General features: G+C 42.6%; 1 protein-coding gene across 1 annotated transcript in view; it reads right to left on the bottom strand.

Annotated features, from left to right (window-relative positions):
• Positions 1 to 24167, bottom strand: part of LOC119489326 (cadherin-4-like) — a 276141-nt gene that overhangs the window by 126770 nt on the left and 125204 nt on the right. The window contains exon 3 of the mRNA XM_037771595.1: positions 18075 to 18098. Within this exon, the coding sequence (XP_037627523.1) occupies positions 18075 to 18098 (24 nt within the window). The remainder of the gene's footprint in view (positions 1 to 18074; positions 18099 to 24167) is intronic.

Below are 24167 nucleotides of genomic sequence, written 5' to 3'. Positions count from 1 at the left end.
AGGTGGAGATGGAGGTGCAGGGGACCACTATGAGGAAAAGTGATGAAATAGAATACCGGGGTTTGGCCGAGGATACAAGAAAGAGAAGAGGAAAAGAAGCAGCGTGCCGTTATGCCTGCGAGTTGAACTTTTATATGTGTGGTGCTGTTGGACCCGCGAGAGGGGACGGCCTATTGATGGAAACCTGAAACCCAACTGATTTATGACAGTTGTATCTTTATCAGACAATTTACAAACTATGTTTATAAACACCTTAAAGTAACAATGTGTAACATTTCGGGGGATCTATTAACAGAAATGGAATATAATATTCATAACTATGTTTTCATTAGTGTATAATCACCTGAAACTAAAAATGGGTTTTCATTAGCTTAGAATGAGCCCTTCATATCTACATAGGGAGCGGGTCCTCTTCACGGAGTCCGCCATGTTGCTCCACCATGTTTCTACAGTAGCCCAGAACGGACAAACCAAACACGGACTCTAGTGAGAGCCTTTTGCGTTTTTCACTTTTTACTGTTACTGAAGGCCACCGTAGTTCTCTGACATGCTTGTGAAACTCTAGTAATGTGAGCCGCAGAATGAAAAACTGTGGTACCGCCAGCCGCCGTCTGACCTCGTTGCTCCTTATGTAGTGTTATTATGGTAAGGATGGTCTCTGAGCGAGGCGAACACCATTACCACAGTTTTGCACTCGGCGGCTCACGTTACCGCAGTCTTGGAAAGGAAGGAGTGAGCGGAACCACACCACAGTCTGCAACGACACCAGTAGATGCCGCCAAATCCTACACACTGTACCTTTAAAGGTGCTAAATGCGAGATTGGGAGCATTTCTATTGCCTCCGCACAGCTCTCAACATGGCGACGGCTGAGCAGGCGGCTCACAGCTAACGGTGCTAACAGCGTTAACAGTGTAAAATATGGCAACAGTGCTTTACATTGGGGGGAACCGGCTATATTAATGCTCTGAATGTCATACAGAGCACCTTTAATTAAGTAAGAAGATATAACTCATATTAAACATTTCATCAACATACCGACTTTTTTGTAACTGCAAAATATTCACTTTCAACATTTTTCATTGTTTCTACTTTCCATATGTTCTTGGGCATGTATTATTCTCCTATATGTTCACAGGCTGATGTCATTCCAGCGCAATAATCCGTCTTCCCTTCTCATGCTAATGCAATACGCACTACTGTTTTGTCACAAACGGCCTCACTGATCTCTGTTCTGCGTATCCTGTATCTATTCCTTTTATCTTCCCTGCTCAGGCTATGTGAAGGCATCTCAGACTGCTGGTGCTTCTGTTGCCCGCTGAATGTACTTAAAAACTTTTCTGTAAAGTTCAAACTTTAAACTACAGATAACTCAGTGTCAGAGCAGAAAGTTTCTAATCTTTGAACCATAATTAACTCTAATAACAGGGGATAACTGGATCTGCGGCTTCCTAAAATGTTTCCCGGTTCATATTTGCCGTTTCTTTTTCAGCAGATAAGTGCTCTGGCTTTTTCACATCACACATTATCTGACAGAGGGAAGGATTTTAATGATACAAACAGACAAATTAGGCTGCTGTGTACATCAGGATCCCTCTCTGTCTTCCTCCCCACTCTGTTTACATTTTTATACATGACCAATTTGGAGAGGTCTCCTGTCAGGTTTCCACGAGCTAATGATGAGTAGGCGCTGCTAAAAACTTTCTAGCAATGTGGAGGTGACGCGCACAGTTTATAAAGAATTATTCAAGAAATATGGAACTCGCATGTCGAGTATTTAATGTTGAAAATCCATCCTAATATTAGACCTTTGGGCTATTTCCTTTTTAACAAATCTTGTAGGAGTGAGATCTTGCAGATGAAGTGGTAGCGCATTAATAATTTATGCCTGAGCCTTTTTATAGAGCACAGCCCTTGAGATTCATAATGCTATTCACATTAGGGTCTCAGAAAAAAGTTTAAGTTTTAATAAATAGGTATTAAAACTTTAACTGATATTAATAGCAGCAATTAAAGGGCATGCTGTGGAGTTATGCATCATTTCTGTACTAGTAGAGTGGAAAAACCCACTCGGCAGAACCTCTCTTGGCTCTCTGTGTCTTTCACTCACTTTATCTTTCTCTCTCCTTAATTCCCACACACGCGTTCTTTATCTCACTTCATCACTGTCTCCTTTCCAAACAGATAATACAAGAGAATTGACACTCCATTGCAGGGATTGTGTAGAAGCATTAACATCTGTGCAAACCTTTTTATGGCGATCATGAATATAAAAAAAAAAACTGTTCAGTCTGCTATAAATGCGCGAGACGCAGCATTTTACTCCACCTCATCATTCCATAATCAATTCACGGAACATTACTACTACAAGATGAGAGCGTCTGACCATCCGTGGTGGTGATTGATGAGCGATTTTTGCTCGTCTCCCACATCGTCGTTTCCTCTAGTGTGCCGGGTCAAATGGTGTGTGTTAGTCAGCCAATAGTCATTCATTTCAGTTTATGAAGTGGAACCTGTGCTGGGTGGTCATGCCATTAAAGACATTAGCATGCACGCCTTCGCTGCAGGTACCGAGCGCACGAATATGGGGCTGTTTTAACCAAAGCTCTATTTCACAGGTGACTGAAAGCATGCATGTTACTGTGGTTTCTCTCCACTGGCTCTCTCCAATACGAGTGCAGCAGGCCTATCGCCATGGCCAGCTTTAGTAGCACTAGAGGGGCAATCTCTGTGGGATTTTTTTTCCTCTCTCTCTTTCAGTCTTTTTTTTTGTTTGCTCTGATGCACTACTGTGCCCGTGGAGATGTGGTGGAAGGGAGAAAAGAGAGTGTGTTTCCTTTATTCTGCAGTTCTGAACATGGGACTATAATGTTCTTGCCCGAGCCAAGAGAATGGCTACTGTGTTCTAATTTGTGTAGGGATTTATCCTGCTGCTTGGCTGGTGCAATGCTAAAGAGTCTTGATCAGTACGAGCAGTCAGAGAGGAATGAGATAGTGGAGGGAGGAAATGAAGACAGAAGAGAGGGGGAAGAAAGAGAGGAGCTCAAAGAGAGAGAAAAGGTTCTGCTTCTTTGCTCCGGTGATTCCCGATGAAATTGATTCTCATACCTCCAGAGGTCTCCCACTGTCCCCCTTTCTCCCCTTCATCCCGCCTCCATTACATACCTGTCCGGAGGATGAATGATCTACACATTACCCATGAGTACTGCTGACCGGTACACGCATTCAGCGACTTCCCGCGCTTAGGGACCTCACACGCAACGCCGAAGAGACAGAACGGGAGAAGAGAAACGGCAAAGGATGGATAGAGGGAAGAGAAATGATGGAGATGAGCATGGGAAAGAGAAAGTCAAAGCGACTGAGAGTGGGAAGGGGGACCGCCAAAGTGACAAAAGGGTGAAAAAGAGAGGAGGTGTGATTAGGGCAGCCGATGGTGATGTGCAGGTGAAGGCGAGGGGTATAATAGAGCCAATGAGTTAGTGTATTAAGAGGAAGAGCAGGGGAATGAAGGATGAGGTTAAAATAAGATTAGGGATTCCCACTGAAAGTAGCGGAGATCAGATGGAGAATGAGGCTCAGGGAGCTGGTGCGTAGAGGGGGTTAGGCTCCCTCCAAATAGCTCGGGGGGGAGGCAATCAGGCGCTGGCGAAGGCTGTGCCTGTAGCGTCAACTCTGCAGTTCACCGCTGCTCTCCCGGGGGATAGGTGTCACTTGTGTGGAGAAAGAGAGCAGCCACTTTAATGAATGGAGCTCTTTATCTGAGCCTGAGCGGCGAGTTATTACCTACTGAGTAGACACTATGGAGCGGGCTCTATTTCCACGGTACTGATCCCTAGGGCATGCGGGAGAAAGCAGGAGGGAGAGGGGTGGAGAAGGGGGAAGAGGAAGTTCATATTTGGTGCCTTATTTTGTAACAGGGTATGACATATTTGGCCTCCGCGCTATAACAAAGCCCCGAAGCATGGTCGAGCATCGCTGACGAGGGGAGCATTAGTGTGGAAGGCTGCAGGAAAACCGCACAATAATAACACCCACTGGGAAGGCCTCAAACTGAGTGGAATCTCTGCTTCTACTAGGGAGATGGGATTGTTTTAAAAGTATTCAAGCAAGCATCTTTATAGCATAGGAAACTTTCTAAATCATGAAGTCAGTCTAATGAAATAAGGTCATACAAAAAAGGAGGGTTACCAAAGTAGGACGTAATTTCACTCTTATGAACACTGGGAGCATTTTCAATCTGAATTAATTCTCTGTTGGATTAAAACTCGGGAATCCTAGCAGGGATGTGTACGCATTTGGAAAATAACTGAAATCCATTTTAAAAAGGCAGAGCAGGTACGCATTACCCATAAAGCCTGTGGGAAATGTCAACAACCTCCCGCAGCCCAAAGGCGCTGGATTGGAGACTCTAAGCTGCCCTTAAGAATAAGTACGGGCGATAACTTAACATGTGTTAACCCCGTAATAGACTGACCTGACCTTCTGCTGGCATACCCAGCCTCTTGTGACTCTGCAGACAATGATCATAATTTGTATTATAATAATCTTTATGTATAAAGCACATCATTGCAAATAGGTGCAATACAGTGTGCTTTACAAGAGGGTAAAACTAAAACAAAGAAAAGCACAGATGCAAATAAGCGATGAATTCATCAGCATCCCTGTATCATTTAGACTAGTATATACCTGTAATTGTCCCAGAATGCCCTTATACTGCCTGAGGATACAATCCAGGCCCAGCAGAGCTGAATGAGGAGGATGGAGCCAGTCTAAACCCTCTGTTCTCCGGCTCCGCGGGCTCTCAGAGCAGCCTGGATCCCCCGACACCGCCTGATGGCTTTAATTGGTCTCCTCTGGTTCGGAGCAGAGCACAGGAATCCCTACCCACTAATGGAGTGAGCTGCAACCGGAGTGATAACTCTCATACGCCGGAGTGCGCACATCCATGTTCACTCACACAGTATGTGCACGCTCACCTGTATGTATGCACACACTGGCTCACTATATACACACACACACATACACACAAATGTACAAAGTAAGCATTTAATCCAACCGGGAAGCCCGCCAACTCTCTCTGTCTCCCTCCTCTCTGCATTCAGACATAAATCCATACGCCTGAAAACCTGCCATGAAAACCTGATCCTGTGTGAATATACTTTTCCCTCACATGTGATGTTGAAAAGACGAGTTGCTCCCTCCAGGAGCTGGCTTTTTGATTTCTACCTGTTAGAGGGTATAGTGCTCAGGGACTATTTACCACAACCAAGGAGGGGTTAAAGGAAAAGAACGAGCACCACGCATTCTAAAGCTAAAAACATATTATTGCGCCTCTTCCTGTTTTGCGCTTAATATGGCATTTCTCGGGTTCAACTCCACATGAAATCCCATCTGGTGCACTGATAAGCTATGCTTCAAAAGATGTAGGCAGGAGGGAAAATAAAATATGTAGAAAGAGAGTATCATGCAAGAGCTAATGTTATCACTGATAACTGATGCTTTTAGAGAAAAAATCCATCCATCAGAAATTTTGAGTAAGTAAGTTTAAAAGAAGAAAATGTTTTCCACTGTTGTCTCTCTGGGGAACGATTATAGATGTTATTATTCTCCCGGACAGATGCTGTTTGTACTGAGTAGACCATCTCCAGAGCATTGCAAGATGAGAGAAAGAGAGCAAGAAAGAGAGAAATACACAGGCAGACTGTAATACCACTGGCAGAAGAACAGCACATGAACCTCCTCTTTATCTAATGAGCATTAGACAGACAGAGACCACTCCCTATCTTGTATTGCTCAGGTGGGAATTACGGTGCTGAGGACGGGGAATTTGCTAAAAGCAACATAAACATCCCGCACACCCGGCAACTCCCCGCAGCACAAACAGACCTTGAAAAAATACATGAAAGACAAACACGGCAAAATTGGCTGAGGGTAAACGGGATGGAAAGTCAATTGCAAATGATATCGGAAAAAAGAGGAACTATACAGCGGGAGCGTGATCTTCTTTAGCATTTAAGCTACGCGCATTTACTGACTGAACGAGTGCGCGATCTATCTGAAGTGCAAAGAAACAAAGCTGACAGAGAAGATCAATCCTCAAAACTCAACACATCTCAGCACCAGCTGTCACTCTAATTGCCTCCCCCCTACTGTCATCTTTAGCATCAATTCCATGCTAATGCTCCACCAGGTAGTGCTGCTTATGGGTCTGCAAAGATGCAACTTCCTCTAATGAGCATTGCATTTCCATATACAGTAGAGCACAAGCGTTATTTTTCTGTAGTGGCGACAGACCTTCTGCATGTGCAGTTAAGTTGTGTACAGTATTCGTGCCATTATGGCATTGTGCCAATCTGGATTCTTAATGGGCTAAGCAGTGTTTACTTTTCAAAGACTTCCACATGAATTATTGATGGCTGCGAGCTGATTTGTGCTCGGAATTAGCCCAGAATAATCCATCTGGGCCTATCTTGCTTCCTAGGTGCCATGCCTCTCTCCGGGGTAAACAGGCTGACTGGAAACTTACGTAGCTTTGCACAGTAATTTGTTATCCTGATTCCTGCTGAGTGTCAAATGGTTACTTAAAGTGGCACAAAAAGCTGAGCTTAAGTGGACGGGCCCTGCGAGCACAACGGGACGGTGACCAAATGGCTTTAGTTGTCTCGCTGGAACCACAAGACATGCTTGGATAATGTCAAATGAATAAATTTACAAACCTTTTTATGTTGTTTTTTTTATTAATCCTTGATCTGGGCTTATACAGTTGACTAATCATTTTGCAAATATTTGTTATCATTTGCCAAAGAGTAATTCCTGATCCCATCTGAGGAGCATAGCAACATTCCCAAAGAGACCTGGTGATCATCCTCTCCTCTCACCCTTATGCCTTTGTTAATTCATTATAATTAAGGAATTATTCTTCTTTCTCCTCTTTCTACATCTTTAACCCTTTACTGTCATTCTACCTGCAAGTCAACTCCTTCTTCTGGTCACAAGATGTCTGTTTATTCAGTGTGGTTGCCTTCTCTTGCCCCTACAATGGTCTCCAAAGGAGAACGCCTCCGGAGCTTTTCTTTGTTTGACTTCAAAGCAGGGAGGGAGTCCTGGGAATTCTACCATGTTGAGAGAGGGGAATGTGGGGCCTCAATACCTGAAGCAGCAAATATACCTCACAATGTGATACTTTATCATCCCCTCTTTGGCTCATCTCTCTTGCTCTCTGTGTATACTGTCGCTAATGCTACTGTGGTGTAGTTCGTCTACTTCTCAAAACTAACTAACTAATAAAACTGGTGTTAATTTTGTGAAGATTATCTTCCTGAAGAAAACGTGTAAGTATCATAAATGTTTGTTTGCCAAGGAGCTTGTTTTCTGCAATAATCCAAAACTCAATGGACAAATCCCATTGGCTCTTTGTCGAGGGAACCCAGGGCGATGCTAACTTTCTGTTTGGCCTACAAAAATACATCATCCCTGGAGCATTTTATTGGCTTGTACTGTAAAAAATCAAGACAGCCCGGTTGCACAAAAAGGTGTATAAATGACACAGTAATTTGCAAGTCATATCACATGCAATTAGAACTTCCTTTCTTGCTTTTGGCGTGTCATTTATAAGCCATGTAGTGTGTACTGACTACAGTGCAAACGCATCCGCGTAAATATGCCACACTCAGAGCTAGTGATGTAGAATAAGAAGCGAGAACAACTGCTTATGGTGGGTGGGAGGGGAGGTAGATGGGTCCAACAAACACAGGACTTTCAACCTGGAGACCGGTGTTCTTGTCCCAAAGTGTTGTTGAGTTGTTATGAAGTTACCTTAGCGAGGTTTGTGACGTGTTTTCCGAACTTCTGTTACGCTGTTTTCGTACGTATTTTACTTAGTTTACATACTTATTTTCATCAACCATGTTGTTTTTCCTTAACCCAAATAAGTGGTTTTGTTGCCTAAACCTACCCATGGCCATTACCATAGTTTTGTTGTGTGGCATAAAAATGAGACGTTAAAAGGCTAAAATGCGTTGTCATGACACACGGAATTTCCTTGTAATGTCGTGCTATTTATTAGGGCCTCTTAGTCGATTAGCCGACTAATCGTCGCTTCGGTCTTAGTCGACTAAGATTTATTTAGTCGATTAGTCATTTTGAATGCTTTTTTCATGCTGAATGACTTATTTCCAAGAAACTTATGAGCACATCTCTGGTAAACACAAGATATAAAGTGGTGCTTTTGTGTGAATCTTTGTGGAGAAACTCAGTTTAACAGATCTGTGGATTAAATCAACTAATCTATTAGTCAACAAAACCGTACGAGGGTTAGTCAACTAAGAATTTCTTTGGCTGTGGACAGCCTTACTATTTATATGCCTTCCCGTGAGATCGGGTTGGAAACATATACTCAACAGAATGCACTGTGCTTGTGTATATGGTAAAAATTACAATAGTTATTCGAGGAAGTGTGAAGGATGCTGGAGGAGAGCTGAAGTTAAGACACAACTTCTACATTTGAGACTTTCTTCCCACTGCGCTTGTGTGAGCGGTGCCAATTTGTCCAGACCCCGATTCATTTTCTTGGCCCTCTTTGGTGTTGCATCTGAAGTTAAAACTCTTGGATTAGATCCATCCCTCGGACAGAAATGAACCAGCCTAAGCAAAGAATAAAGACACGTTTCCTCAGCAGTCTGTCAGAGGCAACTGGCTCTGCATTCTTTCCTGTTTGTGGGTTTTCAACTATTCAACTTACTTATTAATTTCTGGCATGAGAATACCCATCTGCCATTACTGTGGTGACATGCTTTTGAGCAGTGGACGAGGTTTGAGAGCACAGCGCTGTAGAAGGAAAAAGCCTGCTTAATTAGTGCGAGTGTGGAGTCAGGAGATGTGTTTATCTCATTATGGGCATCTGAATGAATATTCACATGTCCTCGCTGCGAGAACGTGGAAAGAAATATTTAAAAGAGTGCAAAAAAGGACTAAACTATTTCAAAAGCTATTGTGAAATCTAATGTGTCTAATTGTTGCAATGAATGTGGCTATGGCAAACGGCGGAGGTAGTTTCATGTTTCACTGGTGTGTATTGTGCGCCGGTGTATGAACAAGTCTCACCATGATTCTCAGCAGCTCTTTCTCAAGTTTTTCAGGTATCCGTGTACTGAGCAGAGATTGATGTACTCTGTCTTCCACTCTCTGTCAGTCCCCCCCGGTTGGTATCCCTCTGTTTCACCCTGCTGAGCTAATCCAAGCTGGCCAAATCCCTCTGCCGAGCAGGCCCACACAGGAGCAGTCCTGCTGGGCGCAATATGCCACCCGCTTCCCTGGCAATGCCAGCCCCGTAGGGCTTCGAGCCCAACCGTGGCGTCTTGTCAGTAAACAGACAAAGATGTATGAATCATCTAAGTGACTCGGAGCAGGTAGTCCTCTGACAATAACATGTTGTCGAATCATGACAAAGAGTTATTTGCTCCATGGGATTACTGCGGCTCTGTTCCTGGGTGACACCGTACTGCTGCGGCACAAGCATTTCTGGGCTCGCAACCGCGCTCTAATCTTCCAGATACCTGCCACACACCATCAGATACAGAGCTGATGCACCTTTTAAATGGAACCGCTCTACCAAAGAGAGTTATGATAAGCTGCGGTCTATCTCTCTATCAGTCAATTACACTCAGCCTGTATGGATGGCCTGAAAAACTCCATCCACCAGTGCAATCAGTGTTGCACCCTGCTGAGCAGACCACAGAATATCAAATTAAGTTCATCCGTCAAGGGAACAGGCTGCTCTCATATCTAATTGGCAGTTGAGGCTTAAGAACAGGATTCTCTAAGAAAGAGTGGTGATCAGTTTACTTCCATCTCCATCCTTTTTGTTATACTTGTCTCTGCTTTTATCTGCTCTCTGTCTTTGCCTGAGAAATGTTTCAATGCCCAGACAGCCTTAATGAGTCTAATATGTGGGTCTGCTGAGGCTCTCTTTGTGTGGTTTTGTCTTCATCTTTATCACTGGCTAACACAATTGGGCATGTTGCAGGGTTTAGCCTGGCAAACAAAACGCATTATCAGCCTCTTGTGAGCAATAACGAAGAGCCTTTCACATCATTGCAGCAAAAAAAGCCAGTTTCTGCTTCACGCAGAGGTGACACCATTCACAACCTATGTCTTTTTTCACCAATCTTGTCACAGAGATTTCAATTATGCTCGTTCGGGGGGTTCGCCAAGAACCTACAGTGTCTTCTGTTGGCATTTAAATCCTATATATCACGGACCTTATTAGTTGGCCTGAGGGAGTCAGTAGACAAGATCACGTCTATAACGACCCTCTCTCCTGTAGAGTACACACAGCTGAATAAAAATATAAAATAACAAATAAGGTCAAAGTAATCATGGTTCTCGTCGCAGGGATCCAGAGAACAACATGCAGCTGAAAACAAACCTTGCATGTTCACACATACTCATTCAGTCATTACTGCTACATAGGAAGCCCAAAAGCAGCTTCTGTTAGTGCAGCACACACAGGGCTTTGGGCAATTTAACTGCATCCAAGAAACAAGTGGGAGTAAGTTGATGGTAGTTCAAATGCATTCAATTAGTTTAAAATGATAGTGTTTTCTTTGTGTGGGCAGCCTTGGAGAGCCAAAGCATAATTTTGAGCAGGAATGCAAACTTCAATTCAATTTAAACTAGCTCTGTGATATAATTTATATAAAAGGCTATTTATGCTGAAAGCAAGCAGGGGTGGGAATTACAGAGAAACTCACGATATCATACTATCACGAAGGCCAAACTACTAGAAAGCAGAACAGTTCTGGGGTTAACATGTTTAAAGAAAGGATTCAACTATGCCTCACTGAAATCTTTATAATCTAAATTGACAAACATCTCCTTCAAACAACTGTATTTATTCAAGTTTCTTGCTAAAAAAAAAATTCTACAAGATTAAATTTGAACACATCATAATATACCTTCGCCCAATACCTGTTTTTACTGAACAGAGCTAGAACGCATCGTAATGTAACTCAATGCAACCTCCGTTGGCGTTAGCTGTTATCTCTGTTATTTAGCGAAGCAGGAGTGTGCCGTCCACCGGCTGCTAACAGCTAACAATGCCTCCGAGCAACCACATGTGCAGCTCCTGGCCAGTGAACGAGGTGGGACTACTAAAATACACACACGCACGCGGTTGTTGCTCTCATCCGCATGCACAAAATTGTTTAACACAGGTGTGTAGTACCAGTTTGTTACTGTGATAAAGTAAACGACAGGTTGTATTTGCCTTTTCTGGTTGAAAGCTGGTGTTGTTTATGGGAACTAGAGTTGGACTCTCCTTGAACCCACAAGGTCCTGGGATTGGATCAGCCACTCGAACTCCGTGCTAAAGACGCCAGCGTAGCTAACTAGTTTCTTTCCGGCCTGCGTGTTTTAATAAAAATATTGATATTTAGCGCCTGCCCATTGCTCTAGCGACCCATTATTCCAAAACCTCAATAGTCCAAAAAATGCCCCATTGGCCCATTTGTCCAACAGCCAGTTATTCCGAAAACAAAACACCCATTGTTCTGAAGGCCCAATTTTCTCGGCAATCTATCCAACAGTTGTCACGTTATTTCACTCTAAACAAAAAAGAGCCATTTCACTAACTGAGTGAAAACTGCTCGTGATGCTAGATTAAAAGTCGGGGGATCATTAAAGTCATTGGGTTTCAACCTCTGGGCAACATGGACATCTGTACCAAATTTCATGGCAATCCATCCAATAGTTTTGGAGACCTTTTGGTAAAAAATCTATAATATCAACCTGCTAGTGATGCAAAATGTAATGCAAACAAGCGAACATTAGATTGTTTCAGTTTTTCCATATAAAGATGTCCTAACCTGCTCCGTGCGTCAGCGAACAAGCAAAACGATGTGTTGCTTGCTTGTAAGTCAGTAGTCTTCATCCTTTGGAGACCAAGAATAGCTGTGCAAATCCATCCAATAGCTGTTAAAGATATTACAGTCTGAACCAAAGTGGTGGTCTGCCCACCCGCCAACTAACATTGCCATCCCTAGAGCCATGCTGCAAGCCTGGCTTAAAATCTATGTACTGAACAATTGTTACGAATAAGGAACATACTTTCTGTGACTCCAGTCAACCAGGCCAAGATGGTGGGTACAGAAAGTTCTCTCTGCACTCTAAAAAGAATGCGTCATTGTTAACAAATGCCATCTTTGGGAAAATTATATTTAATCAAATAAAAATCACAGATCCCACGTATTTATAAATGCATTTGTTTGGTGCAAAGGGAGTGATAGATTATTAATGACAAACTTACGTATCTGTTATGCTCATTCAAGCCAGGGATATATGAATAAAAGAGGATTTTACAGTCTACAAAAATATACAATTGGCATACATGAGGTGCAGCAACTATTTTGACGAATAAAGTAATAAAATATGACACCCTGCTCCCACAAATTGAGTGTAATGGTGTACTTATTAAAATTACAACTCATATAGTTATAGTGAATCTGCACTTGGTACAATATTAACATGAAGCTGAAGAGCCATAGCTAGTACAACCTACTACTTTTTGCTACTACTATTATAAAGATGTGTCAATATGTATCATTGAGCTGCAAAAATTATCACAACTACATTTTATACATTGTGAGGGCAAAGGGATTTGTTTTGGTTATTCCTGCCACATTTAATCTTGTTTATTTAACCAAATACAACCAGCTAAATTAGATTAAAAATGTCTACGCCTGAGGTTAAGAGGTTGGTTTTATGATGACAATTTTCAAGTAATGACTACAACTTCCTTAACACAATAAAAGTGGTCAGGACAGGATCAAGGGAGCGTGATGAGGTTTTAATTGCGTTACTTCTTTAATGAGACCACACAAGGTATCTCACACATCATTATTTACGCCTTAGCTAGGAGTCAACTGGATGTTTATTATTGTGTCTCTGAACAACGCTGCAAAACTCATCCCAGTCTGGTGTGACAATGGTGTCAGAGAGGCTTTCTGGAGCTGGATTTGCGAGGCTGTTAATAGCTGAGAAGATCATATGAGGATTACTGCATTGTGATTATCAGTTACCAATTTCGGGAATCAAGCTGTGGGCATTTCTAATTGCTATGTTAAACAGTGATGTGCTCTTTTGGAGTGCCGAAATAAACCAGCAGCCTAGTTTTTGCACTCTGCATGTCTGTATATAGGTTAAAGATAGCCTTAATTCTTATTTGAATGTGTTTTTGTAAGTCTGTGCTGTACTGTCAGAGGTAGCCTTTAGCTAATTGGTAAGTTACCAAACCCTCACAAGGGGAGGGGAGAAATATGGGAGGTAAATTATTAATAGACTTTCTCAGCAGCTTTAGGCACAAAATATCATAGTGAATGGTGAACAGACTGCTCTTATATAGTGTTTGTCTATCTTAACGGACAAAGCGATTAACAATTGGTCTCTCATTCACCCGTTCACACACACATATACACACCGATGGCGACAGAGCTGCTTTGCAAAGTGCTGGCCTGCCCATCGGGTTCAGTGTTTTGCCCGGAGGACCCAGCCGCCCCATATTCCTTAACAATGAACAGTTACAACATTTACATCAATCATTAGGACGCATGCAATCTTTAGGTCCAATCCTTGTAAAACTATAATTTTAATCAGTTTCCCGAAGTACTTTAAAGGAGGCTTAGCAAACCATGAGATGCACGAGAGCCTGGGAGCAGCAGCTGCACAGAGACAGAAATGCACATATATTTATTTATTGTGTCTTAAGATTCCTCAGCTGGAGCTTAACAGGTAATTTCACATGAAGGAGAGAAATTACTGGTGTGAGGACAGAATATGTTTCCAATTTAGTGGTGGAAGGGAAGATATTGAACAAAACGTAATGAGGGGGAGATCTGGAAATTTCGAGAGGAAGGGAGTGGAGAGAGAGAAGTTGTGTAGTTTCCTTATGTTATGTTATGTATTAAGCTGGCAGGTAAATTAGCACGTGTGGCTAACAGGGATGTGACGGTGAGGACATTTTCCCACCGGTTAATAAACTCGTGACAACACCAATGTTAACGATTACGCTGGACATTTTACAAGAAAAGATGACGCTCAATATCTGTAGCGCGCTTACTTTGATCTTTAACGTTAGATGGCTGTGTGTCTGGCCTCTCCTGCCAAGATCCACGTCATCAACGTTACGGTTCCCTGATAGCAATGAGTTTAAATCTGAAATATTGCCAAAATAGGCGCTTTTGTTTTTACGCTTTGACACCAAATTATTCGCCATCGTCTCGTCTGTCAACTCTCGTTCCGTGTGTGAAATCTGACTCCTGCTAATCTGAGCTGAGACTCCGTACGGAGCCGACACTTTCACTTTCAGTTTGTAGCGTCCGTCGTCCAACTATGTATTGATAACACGGCGATGACAGCGAAAATTAACTAAATGGGTTTTATTTCTGTAAAAAAAAGCAAAACCACAGTGGGGGAGGTGGGTTCGTAATGTAATCGGTGTGTGCCCGACCACCGTGTAACACCGGTAACACCGACTACCACGGCAAGCCCAGTGGCTAATGGGGCAAAAAGCGCCTCTATCACTCCATTCCTCAGTTTTAGCATTCAAACACACAAACCCCTTCCCACTTTGACACTGACACACTTACTGATATACCAACAACACACTGCAGCACAACCACACATTAGGCTGCCATGCGTGTGCACCAGAGAAGGATAACTCTAATACTCTAATAGGATTGAGAAGCAGAGATGAACCTGAAATGTTCAAAAAGGTTTAGCGATGTTGGCCTTTTGATTGATCTTCTGTCATGCTTTTTTAGCAGAATTGAGAAGCAGCGAAAAATCATGGATCACAGCGTGCATCTTGAATAGAGCGTGTGGAGTTGTTTACAATTTGCTCATCAAGGCGCGGGGTAAATCTCTCGCTCGCAGCTTACTTTTTTTCTCCACCTTCCTGCACATGACAGGAATCAATAGCCAGATTGCTCGTTCTCTGAATCTCTGTCATTCGTTTTCTTTTCTTCCAATCACTTTGCGGTGTATACCCTTGATGCCATGTTTGAGTCGTAAATCAACACCTTTGCAAAGTGGGAGGAGTGCCCACGCGAGTGTGTGTGTGCGTGTGTGTGTGTGTGTGTGTGTGTACTGTATGTGGCTGCTTAGTGAGTGCGTGCACATGCATAAATGTTTTTGGATCTGCGTAAGAGAGACCACAGTTGCTTATTACCACATATCAGTGTGCCTGTCTTCTCGGAGCGGGTGTCTGAATGTTTCATCTAATCATTAAACGCTGACAGGCTTCACAGAGTAGCGCCACTGATCCCCGTCAGAGGAATACGGGGCCTGACTTCATTAGCCCTGTTAGTACTAAGCTGCTTTACCCTCACTCACGCCTGGCTTAACCAGCACATAGTGATAAATGCTGAGAGGAGAAGAAAAGATAGGCAGAGGGGAAGAGGGGTGAAACAAAAAAGGAAAGCAGGGACAAAGGCATTTAAAGAGCAAGGCGAAAGGTGCCAAAGTCAGGTACAGAGGATGAGGAAGTGAGTGATGGGAGAGGAACGGGAGGGCACAGAGCGTGTGAACCTGGAGTTTTCAGAGACAGGGGAGGGGTTGAAGCTCAAAGTGGTGTTTGAACCGAGAGGGATTTACAAATGCAAAAAACGAGCAAAACAATCAATTAACTTGTGTTGCAATTAATCAATTATTACGCTGGCACATTGACAGCCAAAGTGCTTAACTGAGATTCCATCGTGAGGCTCCAATGTGTTGAAGAATTAGCGTTGACCTCTGTGCACACATAGGCATCCACACTCGAGCTAATTCATGCATCTAAGCACATAAAGATATGCACACACATCTTTGTTCTCAGCGTTATTTCACTAGTACATTCATCTGGTTTCTCTCCTACCAGGACCCCCCCACCCCCCACAACACTCTCAACACTCAGTCTTTTCCTCCTGCCAGCAGAGGTTTTTGGCTGGCTTAAGTACGCCCACAGGCCCCTGAGGGACAGCCCATGACGGATGGCACTGCGTGCGACTCCGATTCGATTCAGCCCATTTGATAAATTTATTGCTGGCATTTTGAAAATGAAATTAGAGGGACGTCTCCTGGAGACTGTTTTTCCAGCACAGGTGCCATAAATATACTTCATTTGGCAGAGGAGAGGGGAGGAGGAGTGTGTAAGGGGGTGGAGAGGTGTTGGATAAAGGATGTCATGGTAGTGGGGGGGTGAGCGGATAGGGGGGATGATCCACAGAAGTAGAGAACTAAAAGAATAAGGTCACGTTATAATGAGGTCCTGTATTAATCATGATATTGGTGAGGAACAGTAGTAAAGGTTATACAACCACTACCTAGACCTAAATACTATATGTGCTGCCCTTCAGTGTAACACATGTACAGTAGCATTGTACTCATTTAACAGATGGGAGACTCTCATGTTGAATATTAACAGATTGAGACTGCGGGGAGTTGATGTTGCCAGTGCGCACAAATGTCCTGCTTTTCTCCATTTTTCATGCTCAGGCACACACAAAAAAACACACACATACACTTATACGGCAGTCTTGAAGAGATGTGCACACACACAAACACATGCTTTATGTACACTATCTTTGCCTCAAGGCCCCATGGCTCTTCGGTACCGATGGCGCTGTCATAGCTGTATAGCCATCTATAACTCACGGTGTATGAATGAATACTGCGGGCAATTTTTCTCCATGGCACTCTCAACGCGTGGGGCCGAGAGACAGTGAATGTTTTTGTTGACGCTTCTGACTAAACGGATTCGAATTGGACATGTTGGACGGGGCAAGAAAAGAAAGACATACAAACACACAGAAGTCAGACGCAGACATGGACACATGCGGGCTAACAAAAGTGAGCATTCATTCACTGTCAGGGGCCTCATGGCCTTATTTATCTCCCCCTCATTCAGAAACGTATGGGAGCGCGGCTGCGGAGGGATGATGTACGCCACGCCAGCCTCTGCTCCCCTTCAACATTTATCAGAGAGTGAGGCTCAGGAAAGCCACATCACTTACCTTTATAGGCCCATCTGACAGCGGCGTACACCTCATAGTCATCACACACAACGGTATGTGTGTGTGTGTGTGTCTGTGTGGGTGAGGGCACACTAAGTGTAACCTGTCACACTATATCAATGCCTCCCGTACAGTATCTACAAGCATCTGACGCTTTGTAAAGTGAAAAATGTTCCCCAGGATGCACTCCTGCTGTTTAGGTTTTTCAAATATACATGTGTTGTGCACATTATATCAGATGCAGGTGACAATGGAAATATTTTCACCTGCGTTTCTGTTCTGCTCTGGTAAGAGCGCGCGCAAAACAACACCTAAGTTCTTATAAGCGCGGCGGGGAATCAAAGAAAGTTTCAACAAAATCAGCAGGGAGCTCTCCTGAGTGATTGTGTGCTTTCTGCTTTGCAATCACGGAGTGTGACACACCCTCTGCCATTAATGCATCTCCACTATGAAGAGTAGAGGGCCGGGACTGCTGGGTGCACACGCCTGCAGGCTGCCACTCAGAACAAGACCCCTGGAGCTGTTTAGACACTTTGACTGTGTGGCCCCCATCATCTAACAAAATCAAAACAGCCCACAGGTACGTTTCTACAAACATCTCCCCCTCCTACGTCTCCCCCGTCTCTCCCTGAAGAGCCACTATGCAAAAACAATCACCTCCCCCAACCTCACATTAACATACACATGAAAGTGTGGAGGAGTCTAAGCAGAACTGTGATTAGTCTTAACAGAAAGCAATGCAAAACACCGACCGTGGGCTCTCTATCATGGCGGGATAGCGGGATAATTTAGTCGAGGTGTCAGTGGGTGTGAGTGATTGACTTTGTAATCAAACAGATTGTTCAGTAGCGGAAACGCGGAATGACTCAATTTCAAATCGACATCAACAACACCATGAAATGTTTTTCATGTCATTAGCAAAAAAAAAAAATTGAGAATGCACACGGACACGCGGAGAGCAACACACCCACATGCCACCCATGTGAAAATGCACGGGGGTCCACAGGTGATTGATTGAGTGCTGTCTTACCTTTTTGTGATGACACTGTGGTATCTGTAGATAAAAGAGAGGAGACACACAGAGGGATGTGTTAGGAGCTGACAGGCGGCTGTAGAGCAGACACATAAAATGCAGGAGATGACGGCCGCGGCGGCGGCGGTTCGCTGGGAGGGAAGCGCGCCACCCAAGAGGATAAACAGACAGTGGGGAGGGGGGCAGTCTCTCATCTCAGACTTGCAAAGAATATCCACTTTACCACACTCATGCACGCTTTGTTGTGCCTGAATATGCAAACACACTCAGGGACACATACAGTAGGACAGACCAGGTGGAAAAGGGAAAAAAAAAGCATCTGAGCAAACACATCGAAGAGAGGCCTCAAGTAGAAAGATGAGAGTCTCCAGACACCAGGAAACCCTTGATCTCTTACACAATTTACCCTGAGTGAGCTTTCTAATAAGACAGAAAAAAATAAAATAAAGCTTTGAGGTGCAGCGAGACAGAGCAAATCAAATCCTTTCAGTAAGCATTTTAGGTTCTTACTCAGAGCCCACTAGAGACACTCCTGGCCCACAAGACGTGGATCAAAACACGAGCTGCTCGGAGGGAAGGATGTACTGCAACACTGAACATTTACAAAAAAAAAGGGAGGCGTGTTTGTGAAAGAGAGAAAAATACATTAAATTTAGCTTATTGTTCTCATAAAATATTTACCAGGACAGTGTTTGTAAGCTCCCAAGGTTTCATTTTTATTTAATAGACTTGTCAAACTTGCAGGGATGCAAGAATAAATAAAAAGCAAAGGGACTTTGTACTTTCAGCAGTTGAAATCCTTTAGAACATTTCTCTACTGGCCGTGCGCCCAAAAAGCCCAAATGGCCACAGACATGGGAGGGGAATAATTGAATCCGGATGGATTTGTGGTGTGCTGGGCTGAGGAAGTGATAATCCAAAGCTCTGCCTAATTGCCAGAGTAAAGATGGCGCCCATTGTGGGGGTGGCCTCGGTGTTTATCGAGGCAGTGTGGCGTGGGATTGGACTGAGCATTAGGGCTTTACACACTTTTGTTTTGCGAGGTGTTACAGTGGATTTGAGCAAATATTGGCCCTCTGGTTATTACATGGTCTGATTGTCTGCTATGCGACTGTCCATAAGCTCTGCATGTCTACCCTAATCTGAGAGGAGGCTTCAAATAATTAGTTAGTGAAGCACTCTCACAGCCCGGCGCAGTCAACCTTATCACTAAAAGAAAATCCTTGGTCCATTTCCTTCTCACCCCAAAGGCTTACAAACTCTCACCACTGTTAAAACCGCATAGACGATAAAATATTACCCAACATGTCACAATCACTGGCCCATATCCTGCTCCTACTCAGCTGTTATGTAAAAGAAAGACTACAGTGTGTCAAACAGAAGTGTTCTGGCAAGTGCTAGTAGTGCAAGTAGACGGTCTTTAAAGTTTTGAAAGCAAACTACTCTGAGTGGATGATCAGGTTTCCAAAGATAAAGAACATTTTTAGAAAAACTCAGACAAAAAGAGAGAAAAGGAGAGAGACATTCACTACCTGTTTTGTCTGTAGTGATTAACATACCTGATTTTTATTCGATAAGATAATGAAACATCACATACATGGGGGGAAGCTGCCCCCTCTTAGTCGATTAGTCAACTAATCGGTCGTTTTGGTCTTGGTCGACTAAGATTTATGTAGTTGAGTATTCATTTTTTTTATGCTTTTTCATGCTGAATTACTTATTTCCAAGAAACTTATGAGCAAATCTCTAGTAAACACACGATTTAAAGTGGTGCTTGTGTGTGATTCTTTAATCTGTCGATCAAATCAACTATGGCTGTCAATCGATTAAAATATTGAATCACTAATAATCGTATGATTGTTTATGATTAATTGCAAATGAATTGCACATTTTATCTGTTCAAAATGCACCTTAAAGGGAGATCTTTCAAGTATTTAATATTCTTATCATTTAACATTGGTACACTAACTCATGCAAAATAAAATACGGGTCTTTGGAGAACCATAACTGTCTTTTATTTGTGAACAAAGTTTTATTGGTTTACCTTTTTCCCCTTTATGGAGGAGGCATCGCATGAAAAAAATCGACTGAGATATTGTGTTGACATTGACAAAGTGCTCTAAGTGGTCGGAGGACTAGAAAGGCGCTATATAAATCCATTTACCATTTACATTGCATAACACATTTACATCTATTCACTAAGGTAATCACATATTGACAATAAATGTACATAATTATACATTCACATAGCAACATGGAATGAAATACAAAAATAAATGCTGTGAGTAATACAGAAAAAGGATGTATAACCAGGAGAACCCGAGTTAAGGACATTGGTGTGCTATGGCTTAGCTTAAACTTTAAAATAAAATTTAAGTGCAGTTTATTACAAAATAATAATCTCCATAAACACCTCCTAAGCTCGTAATTGTAACTTAACTCACTCTTTACACCTGTCCTCACTTGTCTATTTGACCCCCTCCCCATCGACCTGAACTGTAACTGTCTTAAACAAAACTAACATTGTCTTTGAGCTGGATATTCAAATATAAAAGTATAGAGCATCTGTTGACAGTCAAACATACCCAAAATCCAAAGTCTTTGCTCAACTAGAATCAATCAATCTCCCATAATCAAGTCCAAAAACAAAACCAACAACAACAACAGTCCTAAATCTACCCTGACATCAGCTCTGTATTCCATATCTGTCTGCACTCGTCCTTGTGGGATGAACCTCCATCTCACAGATGAAATGAAATCATACATTTAAACTAGTTATTTTAAACTCTACTGTTGAGCATCAGTTTTACTTAATTTGAGTAAAACACAGTGCAGTGAATACATCACAATGAGTACAGTAGATGGCGCTCTCTGGGAAAGAGCTTGCAGAGTCTTAACCGTTATTTAATTTTAATATAGCAAAGCATAATCTCAGTTATGGATTAATTAATTGCCCCCACGCTCAGTTACCTTCAGTAAACAGCAGGGTGCTACACCGCGTGCCACTTCCTCTCTGTGCACACTGATATTGGGTAGGGGAGAAATAAGAAGAAAAATGTAGTACCATGCTCTCTATTAACACTGTTTTGATAATAATAAATAATGAACACACATACACCAGTTTGGTGATGATCAATAATCAGAAGAAAGCCCTTCTTTCCTCGGCTGGGTCAGAGCAGAGACACCGTGTGGATTAGTGTCAGCACACATAAATAACTCTGCTGTTTAGGAACGTAAAGAAAACCTCCGTCATTGATTACTGCATTTCTTCCCAGCTATCGGTGGCTTATATGGATTTGGAGACTAATTTGCAGTGAATATGTGAGCAGTATTTTGATGTGTCCATGCTCCCACAGCAGTACTCCTGTGGGTTTGAGCATTATGTAAAGTAGGCCGTATGTCAATAGAGCCAAATATGTATGGAAGCCTAGTAAAGTTAAGACTGCCCGAAATCATGTCCAAGGACACTAAAAGCTACATTTTGAATACACATTTACAAAAAAAGTATCTTCCAACTGTTTTGCTTTACCTTTCAGACATTTTACCTTCTGAAATTTAGCCTCTCACTGTCTAAGATGATGAAAGAAGAAGAAGAAGAAGAGCGATGGAGAGGAAGACTGACACCAAGACAATTCATTATTCGGTAAACATGTAACCGCTTATTGTTAGACTTTAATGTACTATGATGTCTATAGTTTGAATGGAAAACAAGTCAAGAGGCAAACATAGACCAAAGCACATCTTTTATGGTTAATCAGGCATGCTTACAGAATATTAATGTTGACGTTGATGACATTCATTTCTCATTAACATTACATCTAATTACCCTTTGACTACTTGTTTGATCCAACACGTAGGAAGCAAATATACAGAAAAGAAGTAAAACATCAAGACATGAAAAACTGTCAACATGAAATTGCACTAAATGACAGCTTTCATTTACTGTATTCCCACAGGAGCAGATGGGGAAGTGTCTGTGCTTGAATTAGTGAATGCCGGCCTGTAATGCCACTGACTGACATCCACAGAAAATGGGTTAAAACCAAACCTCGGGATCATAAATAAAAGAAAGAATTAATGCTTGCACACAGCAGGCAGTTACTACTGATTCTGCCACATGTTGACCGAGACATTACAGGGTTCAACACTGCCCCTGTGGCGCACATCGATTGCAGAAATGCGTCACCAGGAAGGTTTAAAGGCGTTTCACACCAAGCATGGATTTTTGTCAACAAAATTTTCATTGAATTTTATAAAAAATGATTTTGTGGGTTCTTATGACCCCTGCGGAACATTCTTGCGGTGAAAAAATATTGGGACGGACCTCTATTTCAGCGAATTTCCGTCTGTGGAAATATATGTTTAACCAATGTAATCCTTTGTTCCAACTGATCGCTGTCATTCTGCATAATGATTAGCCATGTGCTTCTCTTTGCTGCACGGAGAGTGTCTATTTTCGGAGCAATGGGCCTTGGAACAATATTTGTTTGTTTTTGGGGTAACGGACTGTCGGACAAATTAGCTTTTTTCGGTCTAATGGGACATTTTTCAGACTATTGGTGTTTCGGAATAACAACTGGCAGTCCTCTTCTCAACACTCAATAATGTACGTCAAACACTACTACCTCATCAACCAAATAAAGGACAATATATGGCTTGAGATCGCCCAGCAGCTAAGATACAATAAAGATGGTAACGTAGCTGATATGCACTTGCTAATGTTATATGTTGCTAACGGAATGGGGCTGGCCACAACAGCTAGTGTTAGCATTACATTTGGGGTCTGATTAGTTGATGTAGTGTGTAGTTAACGTTAGCCCCTTAGACATTCTCTGTCTGGATAGGTTTTTGTTGTATGGAGTCGTTACGGGCACTAAACTCATTTTGCCTCATTGACGAAAATGGAACATGGCAAGACGGATAATTCGCACCGGAACCAGTGTGAATAGTTGTCATGCTGAAAATTTGCATGCTGATTTTCCATATTCCTGCCCTGCATTTTCACATTGCACTGGTAACAGAGCTAGCTAATCAGACACGCAGCTAACAACATGAACTCTGTTTCTTGGCCCATACAAAGAACCCAGCTTCAGTTGCTTCAGATCTTGTTCACTGCTGAAGATGTGTCATAATTAAGGATACTCAGACACTAAAATTAACTCTGCCATTGTTTTCCCCAGTGTGGTTCTTGTGGTTGCCATGGACATGCTAAGTGGCAAGCCAGAAAATGTGAACCACTACCAAAACCAAAGTGCCAGCCAACCTCTTTCTGCTCGCCACTTCAGCCCATCCCAGCGGGAGGAAGTTTGTATAAGAAAACATTGGAGGCAGCAGTCGTAACCACCGGCTGGTTGAAGGAACCATTACAGCGGTCACATCATCATCTCACGTCACTCTACAGCAGTGGAGTCTTTCTTTGTCTGCAGTCATTTTTAGGAGAACCACACGCTTCTTAGAGAGAAAAGAAAAACGATTCTCTGTGAAGTCAAAGTTGCATTTTTATACTCTAATGCTCTCACATAACAAATGACAAAAAAAGTTGCCAAACTTGCAGAAAGTGCTGTGTTGTAAAAGTTGACAAACACGTTGTACCATAGATGATTGTCAGCATCGGTTTGCTGTCAGCACTTTTCTGCACAGTTTGGCACATTTTGTGCCATCTGTCACTTGTGAGCATCAAAATGTAGAACATTTTATGCAAGGAAAGCTTCAACTTGATTGAGAATGCTTCCTCTCTTTTGTGACCAATGAGCTGGTTCTTTCCACCCTTACTGCATGTCTAAATGAATGATCGGCACACCTGCACAGGACTAGACTGAAGCCATACACGTCGTGTGATGGATAAAACTTTAGTTAATGATGATAGTGAGAAAAACAGCATCAGCCGAAGGTACTCTTTTCTTAACCCTCCGCACCTCTTTTACCATCTTCTTACTCTCATCTTCCTCGTGCCTTTCAACCTTACAAACACTGTGTTACACTTCTCCAGATGTGAGGACAGCTGGATCATTTCAACACACAAATGCTGTAGAGCCGCTCTTTCTAAGGGGTAGATTGTATTGTAAATACTGAAAATCTTCGAAATTCTCT

This window comes from Sebastes umbrosus, chromosome 6 (genome assembly GCF_015220745.1).
Source record: "Sebastes umbrosus isolate fSebUmb1 chromosome 6, fSebUmb1.pri, whole genome shotgun sequence".
In the NCBI taxonomy this organism is placed as follows: Eukaryota; Metazoa; Chordata; class Actinopteri; order Perciformes; family Sebastidae; genus Sebastes; species Sebastes umbrosus.
This window is presented reverse-complemented; position numbering and strand designations above follow the sequence as displayed.